The following is a 15865-nucleotide window of genomic DNA, read 5'->3' on the forward strand; positions in this document are numbered from 1 at the left end:
GATGTTTGCCAGCTTTTCCTCTCTCTTCCACCTACATCTACAGACACCACACCAAACATCTGAAGGGCTGATCAAAGGGGAGAGCCTGGCTGAAGAGCAACCAGCCAGCCTGTGGTGAGAACCATCTAAGTTTGTAAAGGCATTGAAAGGGTTAAGATCAGCTTAGAATGTGTTTTGCTTTTCTTTCATTTGACCAAATCTGACTTGTTATGCTTTGACTTATAATCACTTAAAATCTATCTTTATAGTTAATAAATCTGTTTGTTTATTCTACCTGAAGCAGTGCATTTGGTTTGAAGTGTGACAGAGGCTCACCTTGGGATAACAAGCCTGGTACATATCAATTTATTTGTTCAACTGACAAACTCAAATAAACTTACAGCGTCCAGTGGGCATAACTGGAGGTTCCTAGGGTTGTGTCTGGGACCAGAGATATTAGCTAGTGTCATTCAGTTGCACAATCCAAGGAGCAGTTTACATGCCAGAGGCTGTGCGTGAATAGCCCAGGAGTGGGGGTTCTCACAGCAGAGCAGGGTAAGGCTGGCTCCCAGAGTCAAGGATTGGAGTGACCTAGCAGATCACCAGTCCAGATAACATCAGAGGGGAATGTCACAGTGGCACAGCAAGCAGCGTGTATGTGCAGCTTGTTACTCCAATTGAAGTTCATACTTTAAGCACTGATATTTGTGATTTTAAATGAGTCTTAAGTGCAGTGGCTAAGAACAGTAAGGAGGAGGTCACAGTCTTGTTATTTTTTGTTTGCTTATTTTGGGAAAGGGAAGAAAGAACAGAAAAGCATGAAAATGAGTGAAACCAGTGAAGCAATTGCAAAGTTGGAGCTTTTTAGGCTGCAGGCTGAAGAAAAGGAGAGGGAGCACCAGAGATTATTGCAACTGAAAGAACTGGAGATAAAAGAAAAAGAGGCAGCCAGAGAGGAGGCTGCGCACAGAAGGGCCATGGAAGAAAAAGAGTGAGAGGGAGAGAAGAAAGAGAAAGAGTAAAAGAGCGGGAACAAAGAGAGACAGAGAGAGAGTAAAAACAGCAACTGCACCTGCTAGAGACGCAGAACCAGAACCCACCAACCCCAACGACTCCCATCGCTCCAAAAATCCACAAGTGGGAACACTTATGTCCTGCATACAGTGAGGACGATGATATTGCTGAATATCTGACTACCTTCAAAAGGCTGTGTGTAATACATGAAATCCCTGATGAGAAGAGAGTTCCTACCCTGATTGTGAAATTACCGGTAACTGGTAAAGCTCGAAATGTATTCATGGAATGCCTATTGAAGATCCTTTATCTTATTGTACATTTAAAGATACTGTTTTGCAAAGTTTTCAGATTACCCCTGAAACATACAGAGCAAAAAGAAAAGGAGTACTTGTGGCACCTTAGAGACTAACAAATTTATTTGAGCATAAGCTTTCGTGAGCTACAGCTCACTTCATCGGATGCATTCAGTGGAAAATACAGTGGGGAGATTTATATACACAGAGAACATGAAACAATGGGTGTTACCATACATACTGTAACCAGAGTGATCACTTAAAGGTGAGCTATTACCAGCAGGAGAGCGGGGGGGAAAAAAACCTTTTGTAGTGATAATCAAGGTGGGCCATTTCCAGCAGTTGACAAGAATGTCTGAGGAACAGTGGGGGGCGGGGCAGGGGGGGAGATCACAGAATATCAGGGTTGGAAGGGACCTCAAGAGGTCATCTAGTCCAACCCCTTGCTCAAAGCAGGACCAATCCCCAATTTTTGCCCCAGATCCCTAAATGGCCCCCTCAAGGATTGAACTCACAACCCCCGGTTTAGCAGGCCAATGCCCAAACCACTGAGTTATCCCTATACAATGGGGGAACATGGGGAAATAGTTTTACTTTGTGTAATGACCCATCCACTCCCAGTCTCTATTCAAGCCTAAGTTAATTGTATCCAGTTTGCAAATTGATTCCAATTCAGCAGTCTCTTGTTGGAGTCTGTTTTTGAAGTTTTTTTGTTGAAGAATTGCCACCTTTAGGTCTGTAATCGAGTGACCAAAGAGATTGAAGTGTTCTCTGACTGGCTTTTGAATGTTATAATTCTTGAAGTCTGATTTGTGTCCATTTATTCTTTTACATAGAGACTGTCCAGTTTGGCCAATGTACATGGCAGAGGGGCATTGCTGGCACATATCACATTGGTAGATGTGCAGGTGAACGAGCCTCTGATAGCGTGGCTGATGTGATTAGGCCCTAAGATGGTGTCCCCTGAATAGATATGCGGACACAGTTGGCAACGGGCTTTGTTGCAACAATAGGTTCCTGGGTTAGTGGTTCTGTTGTGTGGTGTGTGGTTGCTGGTGAGTATTTGCTTCAGGTTGGGGGGCTGTCTGTAAGCAAGGACTGGCCTGTCTCCCAAGGTCTGTGAGAGTGATGGGTCGTCCTTCAGGATAGGTTGTAGATCCTTGATGATGCGTTGGAGAGTTTTAGTTGGGGGCTGAAGGTGATGGCTAGTGGTGTTCTGTTATTTTCTTTGTTGGGCCTGTCCTGTAGTAGGTGACTTCTGGGTACTCTTCTGGCTCTGTCAGTCTGTTTCTTCACTTCAGCAGGTGGGTATTGTAGTTGTAAGAATGCTTGATAGAGATCTTGTAGGTGTTTGTCTCTGTCTGAGGGGTTGGACCAAATGCGGTTGTATCGTAGAGCTTGGCTGTAGACAATGAATCGTGTGGTGTGGTCTGGATGAAAGCTGGAGGCATGTAGGTAGGAATAGCGGTCAGTAGGTTTCCGGTATAGGGTGGTGTTTATGTGACCATCGCTTATTAGCACTGTAGTGTCCAGGAAGTGGATCTCTTGTGTGGACTGGTCCAGGCTGAGGTTGATGGTGGGATGGAAATTGTTGAAATCATGGTGGAATTCCTCAAGGGCTTCTTTTCCATGGGTCCAGATGATGAAGATGTCATCAATGTAGTGCAAGTAGGGTAGGGGCATTAGGGGACGAGAGCTGAGGAAGTGTTGTTCTAAGTCAGCCATAAAAATGTTGGCATACTGTGGGGCCATGAGGGATATTGGTATGAGTAACGGGGAATATGTAAACAAAATGCAAGATTTGTTGGGAACATGGCTGAGGGGTAAGGAGGTGGCAAGTTTTGAGGGAATGTTGGATCTTGTTGCTCAGGAGAATTTCCTAAGCATATGTAAAGCTGATGTAAAGCAGTGTCTGTGGGACAAAGATATAAAGTCTGTGGATGAGATGGCTTTTTTAGCTGATGCCTTCAAACAGAATCAGGAGTCTGTTGAGGGCAGGCCACAGAAAGAGGGGCTTAAAACTGGTGGGAAGGGAGGATCCCATTTTGCCCCTGGAAAGAGAGAAGGGGGTTGGGAGCCTAAACATTCTCTTTCCCAAAAACATTCGTCTAACCCTGATCCCAGATCTCCTGTAAAAGCAGAAGATCCCAAAAGGTGCTATCAGTGTAATTCCACTGATCACCTGAGGAATAAATGCCCTGTGCTAGGAGGAAGCAGGCAACCAATAGCTCATGTTAGTTCTGCTGTCCTCGATACAGAAACCCCCCCAAGCAATTGAAACCTATCATATTGGTTTTGTGAGGTTAGCCTCCGCAGAACCAGATATGGAGCATGTTAAGGCTGTCCAAATTGATGGCAGGGAGTACTTGGGACAGAGGGATACAAGGGCCCAGATCTCTCTGGTTAAGCAGAGTATGGTCCCAAAGGCCAGTATGTTGCCTGGCCAAATGGCAGAGATTGTGGGGGTGGGCAAAAGCAGATTCCTCATACCACTAGCTAAAATCCATGTGGTTTGGGAATGTTTGGAAAGTGTTTTGACTGTGGGGGTAATAGAACACCTCCTAGTCAACCTACTCCTTGGTAATGACTTTTTCCGTGTAGCTCAGTTTAAAGTATTTGCCTGCAGCAGGAGGGAGTTTTATCTGGGACCCGCAAGGGAAAGGGTAAGGTCTCAAGAACTGCTGAGAGAATGGGAGAAAGTCTCCTTGATTCTTCCGCAGCAGGGAGAAGCCACATGCTTCCAGGTGGGAGGGTGGTTGAGACCAACTCCTGCACTGCAACTGGAGGCAACACCATTTCAGTAAGGGAGGGAAGGGTGTAATGTGTGCCAAGGAGAAAACTGTCCAGGTTGTTAGCTGCCAGCACGTTGCAGCTGAACCAGACAGACCCGGCTTTAGGGAGTAGAGAGAAATATGTCCCAGAGGAGAGCCCAGACAAGGGGCAGGGGATCTCAGAAACCACTGAGGTGGGTGAGGATCCCTGTGACTCTGTAACACAGGAAAGCAGTGTTCTTCCAAGTATGGGAAGGGCTAAGGCTAGCTCCTTTTCAGCAGAAGGCAACATGCCCTCAGGCACAGGGGCAGAAGAGGTGTTTCTCCCCTGGGCCCCAGCAAGTCTAACACTGGCCCTGCTTGGCAACCCCCCTGAAACTTGCTTACGGCCCCCCAGGCTGCCTCGGACCCCTGGTTGAGAACCATTGCTATTAAAGATATTCTCCTCACCAACCTAGTCTGTCTAATATCTTGGAACCAACATAGCTACAACAACAATACTGCAAACAAGAGAGGCCTAAGGAAGCTGAAGGATGGGCAAAGCTAGAGAAGAGGAGGAAGTGGGAAATATTCAAAGCAGCCACACAGGAGATGCAATGATTCTTGAAGCAAATAAGGAAGTAAACCTCTATGTAACTCGGAGCAGCTGTATAGAAAAGGTTGGAGGATTCACTGCAGTCTGCTTAAAAATCTATAAAAACAATGGTCAGAAGCCAGTCTTCTATGCTGGTGTGCACTGTGTTGTGGAGGGAGAAATCAATATAATCTGATTGTGTTGTCTTTATTTTGAAAAACTATAGTGGAAATTCTGCTGCCTATTATCTCCTGTCACCTTAAAGTGAATATTGAACAGAAGAATCTGAGTTCACATCCCCTTTACATCTTTGTTCCTGAAAGGGACATTGGGGAAAAATCATTCTAAACATCCTTGTTAGAGTTTTTAGATTTCCCCTCCTCCATCTTATTCGTCCCAAATATACTTCTGGTCAAAGCTAATAGGACAGGTCATTTTGGAGCTCAGAACCTCTGCCATATTTATTCCCAAACAACAATCTTTATTAAGGTTAGGTACCTTAAGAGCTCCTTTCCCCCTCCCAAACTTTCTCTGTCTTGTCAGTGTATATACTGTAAACTCTTTGAGGTAAGGATGTTTTTTTATTACACATTTGTAAAAAGAGCCTAGCACAATGGGACCCTAATCTCAGCAGGGGCTTGCAGGTGCCTCTGTGATCTAATTGTAATAGCAATAATTCATACAAAAGCACTGTAAGGTAATTATTTTAAAACAACAAAAGCCAGAAACAGAGTTAAGGTTACATTTAGAAAAAACAAAGCATTTAGAAGTCTGGAAATTCACAGTTAAAGAGACACGCAACTTTCAATCTAGTCAATTTTTAAAAATGAAACAATTTAAAAATTAGTATTTTCGGTATTAAACCTGAAGACCAGAAATCTAACTGGATCTAGAGGCCAAGGCTGGCCTGTTTACATTTCAGATCTTACTATGTGTAGCTGTTTGTGTAGGTTTTGCCTCCATTTTTCAGCATATGAGTTCTTAGGCTAAATTTCTCAAACTTGAGTGCTTAAAGTTAGGAACCTAACCCCAAATTTAGGCACATCAGTAAGAGTGGCCTAATTTCCAGAGGTGCTGCGCACTTGTAGCTCCTATTGACCTCAGTGGAAGATGCGGGTGATTTAGCAGGTCAGTAATAGCATCATGATTTCCAGATGGGCCTTAATGTGAATTTAACTTTATGTCCCCACATTTGACTATTTTAGCTTATGCATCTTACGTAAAAACTTAAGTATTGTCTTTATACCCTAGGATCTGTATTTACCACACAGAGAGAGGTAGAAACAGATACACAGAAAGATTTAAAATTAAGTATTTTTAGTGCTTGAGAAATCAGTACAGCACAGATTACAGCAGTACAAACAACTTCCCCACATGATTAAGCCTTAATGTATTGGAATAAATTCTAAAAGCAAAAGGATAATTCATAATCCCTGGCCCTTTTGGTGTGATCATATATCCAAGAGAAACTAGACTGAAATCTCTAACTCTTTTCGCGTTCACCACTGAACAGCTATCAGATGATAACAACTTTCAGTCTCTGCCGAACAGAGTTGGATTCAAATTAACACTATAGAGATCAATGGCAAATTATTGCTTTGCAGATTACTGAGTCCTGGCTTCATCCAGTCTCCATGCAGAAAAAAAGAAACACACACCCCCAATAAAACATATAGAGGACATTAAGCATCAAATTCTGGCATGAACGAAGACAGCACAGTTGTCAACGCAATAAATATTTCACAAATCTAAAGAAAAGTGACATTGCAAAACTGCAAAAGTAGATTTTAGAATAAAAGTTCATTATTGTATGTCAGCCATGTACAGGAACATATAGAATCAAAGGAATAAATTCTGTTAAGGGAACAGACAGGAAGGATGGTTACAGCTGTAGGCTGGAGCTGGGAAGTTCTGGTTTCAGTTCCTGGCCCTGTTGCAGGCTTCCTGTGTGACCTTGCATAAGCCAGTAAATCTCTCTGTGGTTCATTTTCCCTTCTCACCCGCTTCGTCTGTCTTTTCTCTTTACCTCATACACACCTAATACAATATAAAAATATTACCACCAAATGCAGATGACCTATCACATCACTGAGCCCCCACTCCTCTGTTGTGGAAGGATACTGTTCATGATAGTAGATGTATCAGATATACTAATCAAGATACTATTATGGACTATGTTTTCATGCCCCTTTTGTGTTTACTTTCTGTGAATATCAATCAGACCCAATTAATTTAAAATGTGAATATTAACAGAAAATATTGTACAGGATTCACACCCGAGTAGTCCCATTTGATGAGTAAAATGAACAGGATCTTTCCATTTGAAAATGCAAAATGAATATGCAAAATATGAATATTTTTGACGTATTTAGAGAATTGTCACCAGACCCTGAAGCAGTGCTGTCCTAGTCTAGTATTTTCCAGCTGTAAATAGGTTCAGATACATTTTATTCACTCTGGTCACAAAAGAAAAGCACACTTAGTCGCCCTGTAAAATAATTTAATCATTGGTTAAACTTAACTAATCAACTTGAGCAATATGCAATTTAACCTCACATTTACCTTGAAACACACCTTCAGAGAAGTAACAGTTATGCAACTAGCATTGAATGCATCTAAGGGCTTGTCGACACTTAAAACACTGCTCTGAAGCAGCTGTGCCACTAAAGTGGGCGACTCCTCATCGTTTGAGGGTGATAGCCAGTTATCGCTGCTGGATCTGCAGGTGGCTAATGAGACCGATGTACAGATCTTGTCACAGTTGGAGCAGACATTTCCCAGTGAAAGGGGCAGATCTGGCTTGTTGAGACAGGCTGCGCCGGCACATCATCAGCGTCAGCTTTCTGTGACAGATGGCTGCAGAGGTAAAAGGAAGACTGAGCCACTGTAGTGCTTCAATGAAGACACTACTTACACCAACAAGAGTGCTTCTTCTGTCAGTGTAGGTAATCCACCTCCTGGAGAGGCGGTAGTTATGTTGATGGGAGAAGCCCTCCCATCGACATAGCACTGTCTACACTGGGAGTTAGGTCAGTATAACTGAGTCACTCGGGGGTGTATGTTTTCCTCACCCCTGCGCAATGTAGTTATACTGATATAAGTTAGTAGTGTAGACCACGCCTCAAGGACAAATAGTGGCAGATGGGGCTAAAGAGAATCTTCACTGATTTGATGTTAACATTTGTATAGCACATTAAAAGGAGAACATTGCTTTAAATACTATATTTAATAAAAAAACTGGAATGTAGAATGATTTACTGCAAGTTATAGTCTTTAATGACATGATCACGTATTATTTTTCCCCCAGGATCCCTGCCTCATTCATTGCACAGTACGGATGGCGCTAACTGAATTACCAGCTGTTCTATATTTTGTTTTAACCTCATTCAATGTATGTCCACAGCCTTTATTGACTGCACACTATTCAAACCCTGCTCTGAAGATAAAATTATTAATCTCCACATGGGCTCTCCTGTGGCGCTCATCACTATAGTATCCAAGTGAGTCACAAATATTGAATTTACCTTAACTCGCCTGTGAGGTGAGGAAGGGAAGGTATTATTCCCCATCTGCAAAATAGGGAACTTTGAGTATGTCTACACTTAAAATGCTACAGTGTAGAACTACCTGTGCCAATGGGAGAATCACACCCATCAGTGTAAGTAATCCACCTCCCCAAGCTGTCAACTGAAGTGTAGAGGGGCTTAGCCGGGCTCGTCCCGCTCCAGGGCAGCAGGGGATCACACTGCCTCATTATGTCCTCACCAGTGCTGGCGTGGAATCAGTCCAGTCACGGGAGTCTCTCACTGGGGTGACCGGGGAGGTACCACAAAACAGTTAGTCGTGCCCAATCGTGGGCAGTCAGTGCCAGTGGGCTGGTGGCTTGGGCCCTCAGACAGGGCTGAGCAACAGTTCTACAATTACCAAGCCCAGGCCCTAGCTCAGGGCGGGCAACAGTGAGGCAAAGGCTCAGGCCCTTAGGCAGGGGCTGAGCAGCAGTTTATAAGTAACAGGCCCAGGCCCTGGGTCAGGGCGGGGCCGCAAGGAGTCAGTGGCTCAAGCCCTCAGGCAGGGGCTGGGCTAAGACTAGTTAACAAGCTCAGGCTCTTGGCTCCAAACGGCCTGGGAGAGGGAGGAGACTGCCACCCACGAGTTGGGTGGTAGGGGGGATGCAGACTCTCCCACTCCGCTGCATCCCAACCTGGGGCCCTAGCAGCAACCGAAGACCCGCTGCTGTGTCTGGGGGGATCCTGACATTGGCACTGGCAGTGCTGCAGCCAGACTAGGGTCGGCTGCCCCCGGGCCTCTTCCTAACTCCCCCTCTAGAGGTACCTGGGTCCAGACAGTGTCCTCAGGGGGGTCGAGCACCAGGGGGTCCTCAGGGTAACTGGCAAGGGGTAGGCTTGGCAGCTCCTCCAGGCTCTGGTCAGCGTCAGGCATTGGTTGGGTGGGCCAGTCTTCAGATCCGCTGCTGGTCACCGAGATCTCCCAGCCGGAAGCTAAGCCGGAGGCATCTGGCATCTCCAGCGGCTGCACCCCAAGTCAGCTCTGGGGCCATGCTTTTCTACTTCCTGTCCTGAGCCTGACCTTCTGGGAGGTGGGCTCAGAGCTCTCTGGTCCCGCCCACTCTGGTGTCCGGAGGGGCTCGTCCCTCTCCAGGGCGGCGGGGGACCACACCGCCTCGTTACATAAAGAATTCCTCCATCAACCTAGTGCTGTTTATACCCGGGGTTATGTATTTTTCACACCCCTGACAGATGAAGCTATACCAAAGTAAATTCCTAGTGTAGACCAGGACTGAGGCAAGGTCAAAAGTTTCCACTACTTTGGATGCCCAATCTGACATGCCTAGGACCTGATTTTTCAGAGTACTTTATACATTCAATGAAAAGCTCTGATTGACTTCAGCTGCAACTCTGTGTGCTCAGCACTTCTGCAAATCAGGCCCTGAAGTATCATGTCAGGCACGCAGAAAATGATGAACATGCAATTAATAATCACATGTGAAAAGTTTGGTTTAAGTGACTTGTCCAGCATCACAGAAGAGGCAAGAAACAATTCCAGCTCTCCAGAGTGTCATTCAACTGCCTTAATCTTGAGACCATCCTTTCTCTTTCTGCTGTCCCCTGACTCATTCACTGTAAACCTTCTAACTTCTGCCACAAATGAAAGGGTTCCTACAGGCAACTGCCTTCTTCACTTCACAACCCTGATTCATCCCCCAAATAGCTACACCCTGTGCACTGAATGAAGCAGAACGTCTGGCATCCTTAACAATAGGTGGTGCTACCAGCCCTGCCTATAACTGTACATAGCACTTTGGCTATTTGGATGCTTAGTGATGCTGAGTATTGGTAATAGTTTTGTCCTCAGGAGCAGATCAACTGTGGGAATAGATCTTTTCATTATTTGCAATAACTTTAAGTGAAATAATCATACAAAAAAGAGAAAGGAAAACGTATTCTTTTATTTTGTTTACCTAAGTAATAACAAAGGAAGCAGTCTGGAGTACCATAGTTAGCAGGAGTTTTGCCTAAATAAGGACTGCGGGACTGAGCCCTTAAAAAACTGAAGAAGCCACAAAACAAGTGGGATCTAATATTAAACCCCACAGGAAAAAGACAAGTCATTATTAATTAGTGACTTGTAATGACTTTGTCTCATACCTATAAATAATATTTTTGCCACCATATAATCTGAGAAGTACAAGAGTAAGCAGTTTTCCACTTGACTGACTGAAAGTTACTCATGGTTTGTCAGAGATCAACAGAGATTGTTCCATGGCAGTCACTTTGGCTATTCTCAGTTACGAATGTCTTTAAACTGCAAGAATGCAAGAATGATGGTAATGCTAGGCAGCTATTCTGCTCTTCTTTAACAAGATCAAAAAGAAAAGGAGTACTAGTGGCACCTTAGAGACTAACCAATTTATCTGAGCATAAGCTTTTGTGAGCTACAGCTCACTTCACTTCCGATGAAGTGAGCTGTAGCTCACGAAAGCTTATGCTCAAATAAATTGGTTAGTCTCGAAGGTGCCACTAGTACTCCTTTTCTTTTTGCGAATACAGACTGACACGGCTGCTACTCTGAAACTTAACAAGATCAAACTCCCATTGACTTCAAAAGAAGGCGTATCTAAATAAGGAATGCCAGATCATACCCAATCTCAGTAAACTAAAATTATACCTTACTAATGAAGGGCCTATCCTGCAAAGCTTTAAGTACATCAGCAATCTTTATTCAGATGCACAGTACTGCTGATGTGCACGTAAGGATTACTCACCTAGGTGAGGTTTGCAGAATAAAGCCTAAAATATGTGCCTAAAATATGTAGTCATCTCAATGTACCAGATCAAAGGCTTGACCCTGCAACTATTACTACTGGCATGAGCTGTCCTTACTTATGCATGCAGCCCCATTGAAAGCCAATGGGACAACACAGATAGGGAACTAAAATACTGAGCCGCACAAGAGTGACACGTCTGTATTTATAAGAGGTAAATTCTCACTTGGGAACTGATTCCGCAAAACCTCACACAGGCAAGTAGTCCTGATGGAAGTAGTTCCACTAGTGTGCATGGAGTACAGATTATTTGCACAAGGAGGAGGTTGTGTTGAGGAAAGAGCCAGATCATGCATCAAGTGCTTTGGGAACATGGTGCACAGAGGGTAGTTTTGTGGCTAAGGCATTGGACAAGGACTTATGAGATCTAGGTTCAATTCCCAGATAGTCCCAGAAGACATCTGTGGCATCAATTAATTACTCAATCTGCCTCATTTCCTGTTACCCCCAGTCAAGAGCAAAGAAGATGTTTATTCACAACCTCAATTGGTTTCCAGTAAGAATTGAAATGAGGGGCTCTAAGCACACCTTCCCCTAAATATAAAACTGAATGATTCTTGAGTTTCCATGTAAAACAAAAGCCTCCTTATTTTAGTTAATACTTTTACAATATAGACAAAAATTAACTGTCATGGGTTTAACATGATATCCTGCCACCAAAATTAACAGGAGCAAATGCACACAGGGAAAGTTTAAAGTCACTTGACTATTTTGGTATATTTTCCATTTATAATTTCCAACGCAAGCGTCCCCATTAGCTTCTTGTCTCCAGAAGCAACAACTTCTTTTATTTGGCAAGTTTCTTCCTTTCAAAGAAACAACTTTGCAATGATCAGTTATGCTTAGGGGTTTGTGGGAAAATGCAAGTGTAAATGAAGTAAGTGGAGGAGGCACCAAAAGCTGGTGTTTGTAAACAGTCTGAGGGAAGTGGCTAAAAAGTAAGGTTAAATTTGAAAGTTGTAGCATCAGTGCAGTCATCAAACCAGCTGTTGGTTTATAAAACTGAAAAGTCATATAGCAAATTATTTCTCACATCACCTATCCAGGCACCCCCCAAAAAGAGTCACCCAAACAAGGAACTGGGAGCCTGTAGCATAGATGGGATGAAGAGGAACCTGCATCTAGAAAGATCAGCCTCGTTTGTCGCAGACTGAAGCATTTTCGAATTTATTCTCCTCTCAATAGTATGGAACAAAGTCCTCTGCAGCTGCTTGGCTGTTATTGCTAGCTCTGCATTAAAGAAGTACCTTCTGTCATGCCTGGCCAGTGAACTGATATTAGCAAATACCCCCTTATATCACCCAAGATTGGTTATATTCCCTGAAAGCCTCAGAGGATAAGAATCTGATTTTAAGGAATTGAATGATCGGTAAAGTTTTTGTTATTGTGGCAGACAGGACCTAAAGTAATTGCATCCTAGGCTGGCTCCAGTATAAGATTTCAGAAAGTCGAATTACATCTAAAAATCATTCAAGGATGCAGTGCTTAATTTGTGCCAGGGCTTGACAGGGCTGAGCCCTGGCAACTCTAGGGTTGGCAGTTCATAGCCCCAGTTTCTCTGAGCTTGCCACATCAGTTATGAAAGTAAAAAAATTACGTAAGCCCCTGCACCTAATTGCTTGATCCCCGGCATCTCTTTCATTACAAATTAAGCACTGCAAGGATCATGTCATAGAAAAAAATTCAGTGTTCTGAAAAAGAGTTCCTTGACATTCAGACACGATTTATTCTGGCACTCACTACAGACAGAGGGCCTTTTGGAGGGAAATTGAATGCTACTCCCTCATCTTCCATTTGCTACCAAGAGGAGAGGAAGAAAGCCAGATGATGGGGGACAAAGGTGCTGGAACTAGTGATGCTGGGGGTACTGCTGCACTCTCTGGCTTGAAGTGGTTTCCATCGTATACAGAGTTTACAGTTTGGTTAAATAGCTCTCAGCATCCCCACTATACAAATTGTTTCAGCACCCCAGAAGGGGGTTGGAAGCAAGAGAAAAAAAAAAGAAGTCAGGCTATATATTCCCAAAGATCATATGATTAGTCAATATATGGGAGTGGTTTTCAAGGCAACGCAGACCCACATTGTACCTAGTTTCAAACCAGAATCATTGGAAAATCCCCTTAGTAGCAGGAGCCTGGTCCTTCAATGAGTCCTAACTGCAGCATTCACCTTTCCCTTTGCAGCTGGAGAAGGTGAAATTTACACTTTGATGAACGGCGCTCTGGAGATGCACAGACATGTACAAAAATAACCCACCAGACTCGCCACATGTTTTGCATAATAAAGCGCTCAGCAAGGGTCTCCTTGCAGCTTTGATTCCAATGTTGGGGGAGTTGCTTACAGATCTTCCCTCCCAATCCCTGGAAACACTCGGGTGTCTCAGGCACACATTGAAAAATCAACAAGCCAGGGGAGCACGAAGGGCTTTTTCTTTGTTAGGGGCCAAAAGGCATCACTGCAGCGTGGCATGATCCCGGGGTCCAGCCAAGCCCGCAACAGCCAGAGAAGTGAGAGCGCCCGTTGCTTTCCCGGGAGAGACCTCGGTGTTGGTTTTATTTGGAGAAGAAAAGAGAGAAACATGGGTCTTCCTTTAGCCCTCCCCCACATAGGATCCCAAAAATACCAAACCACTACCCCCACCCCTTCAAAAAAAAAAAACTTTTCACAGCAGAAGGGTCTAGCCAGCCCCCCACTAGTTAAAGACGCCAAGTGTTTGTATCTGAACTCTTCGGGGCGGGGGGGGGAGGGGGTTAAAGATAAATATTTGAGTGTGACAAACAAAGTCGGGTTCTTTCGGGGGAGGGGGGCTGTACACGGGGCCCACTGCGCTCCGCTCCGCCTGTCCCTGGCTGCCCCTGGGCTTGGGGCAGGGAGGCTGGTACCTGAAGCCGGTGACTGCGGTCTGGTTGCTCCTCCACGCCTTGCCCTGCTGCAGCAGCACCCCCTGCACGACCTCCTTCTCGTCGGGCAGCCGGTACACGGGGAAGATGTAGAGCCAGCAAAGGACAAAGACACACAAGGCGCTGGCCCCCCCTACGGGCAGCCGGGTCCGGGGACACTTACACACCGGCCCCGCGGCCGCCATCCTCCTCCTCCCCCACCGGCAGACCTTCCTCCGGGCCGGGCTGCAGTCACTCATCCGTCCCGGCGAGCGGCCGCCGGCGCGCCAAAGCCCCCCGCCATGCACCAGACCCAGGGCCGCCGCGATGGCGAGCCCGCTCCCGCGGGGGCTCCCCGCCGGCCGCCCCGCGGCTCTAGGGACGGGGGCCATCCCGGAGGCCGGCGGCGGATGCCATCCAGCCCCGCGGCTCGCAGCTCAGTCCCGGGAGCGGCAGGTCTCAGCCGCTTGCTCCCTTCCTCACAGGCATTTGGTCCCCTGCTCCCCGTCCCCCTGCCAGGCACTCGGCACCCGGGGAGCTGTCACTGCAGCAAGTCCTGGTGCATTTCCACTCTTCCCTCCTTTGCGCCCCAAATCCGACGGGAACAAAGAGCTGCCCCTCCCCCCAGGAGCTGCCGGCAACCTTCGCCTGCACCTCTGAAATCTGGGGGGGGGGGGGGGGAGGACACGACAGCAGGGTGACCGGAAATCAGGGCTTTTTTTTTTCCCCCTCGCAGGAAAAATTGATCTCCTTGGACCCGTTCAGATCAGCGCCTCCCGGGCTGGAGCTGGCAGCAGGTTTAGCTTTTTTTGCTCGGCTTCAATAAAAAAAAAAAAAAAAAAGGGGGGGGGGCGAATCAGGCTGAGCCGGGCAATGGCAGGAGACCCCCCCCCCAAGTCCCCGCCCACTCCCGCCCCCCAGCTGCTGTGACACTGCATCAGTCACTCGCACAAAGCAGCCTCCTTTCTTCAGCTCGCCTCGCCGAGGAGTCCCCGCGCGCCGAGCCACGAGCCCCGCGGAGATCGCGGCCCCCCCCCTCCCCCACACAACCCCCCCCCCCCCCCCCAATCCACCCTGCAGCCTCCCTTCACCCCACACCGCTCTTCCCCAGGGGCTCCCACCCTGAATCGCCTCGGCAGGTCGTCCCCCCCACCCCCCCGACAGGCGTTCACATTACATAACTCCCCCCCCCACTCCCCAGCACACCCAAACAAACCCAGGATCTCGCTCTCACCCGGACAGGCGAGTCCCACCCAAGCCTACCCCGGCCCCATCCTAAATAACCCGGCGGCAGGATGCCACTCACCCCGCCTTAACACCATGCCCAGGGCAGGATTCCCGCCCCCCTCCCCATCAACCACCCTGCTAAACTCGGGGTCTCACGGGCACACAGGGACATGGCTCCGGTACATGCCCCCCACCGCCCCCGGCAGTAAATGACGCCACACCGGCAGGATCCTGGATCCAGGCTCTCCCTCTCACACACACCCTCCTCCTCTTATATACGGCACCCAGATGTGCAAGCAGCTGGGATCCAGCCGGACACAGACATGCACCGCATGGCGCAGAGCCTTTGCTGCGACCATTTCTACTCATTGTTTATACTGGGACATCACGTTCCCCCATTACACCCTCAATCCCGAAACCCCTTTAAAATATCAGCCGAGGCCATTCTTAATACAAAAAAGGGCCCATCCATCCCAGCCACCAGAGTATAGCAAAATGGGAAAACCCCAGCATCACACCTCCCATCCCGCTCCTCATTCTGCAGCGCTCTTGAGCACGCCCTTGCGGCTGATTTATCTAGCTGCATACAACTAAAGTGTCAGCCTTGGATAGTTGTATTGTGCTCCAGGGTCAGATTGAGCTAGCCTGAAGAATGGCAGAGTACAGGACAAACAGAGACTGGATTTCATGTGGATTAGCCTGGTCATCCCTCTCACCGCTCCCCCCATGTTTTTGCCCCTTTCCAGTGGAGTTAATTCTGTTGAAATGCTAGCCTATTTGAT

At 46.7% G+C, this 15865-nt stretch overlaps 1 protein-coding gene across 1 annotated transcript in view; it reads right to left on the reverse strand.

Annotated features, from left to right (window-relative positions):
• The window catches only part of ST8SIA1 (ST8 alpha-N-acetyl-neuraminide alpha-2,8-sialyltransferase 1), a 170475-nt gene extending 155814 nt beyond the window's left edge, over positions 1 to 14661 (reverse strand). Inside the window, exon 1 of the mRNA XM_037915679.2 lies at positions 13860 to 14661. Coding sequence (XP_037771607.1) covers positions 13860 to 14248 — 389 coding nt within the window. The 5' untranslated portion in view covers positions 14249 to 14661. The remainder of the gene's footprint in view (positions 1 to 13859) is intronic.
• Positions 14662 to 15865: the final 1204 nt, after the last annotated feature.

Source organism: Chelonia mydas, chromosome 1, assembly GCF_015237465.2.
Source record: "Chelonia mydas isolate rCheMyd1 chromosome 1, rCheMyd1.pri.v2, whole genome shotgun sequence".
Taxonomy (NCBI): domain Eukaryota; kingdom Metazoa; phylum Chordata; order Testudines; family Cheloniidae; genus Chelonia; species Chelonia mydas.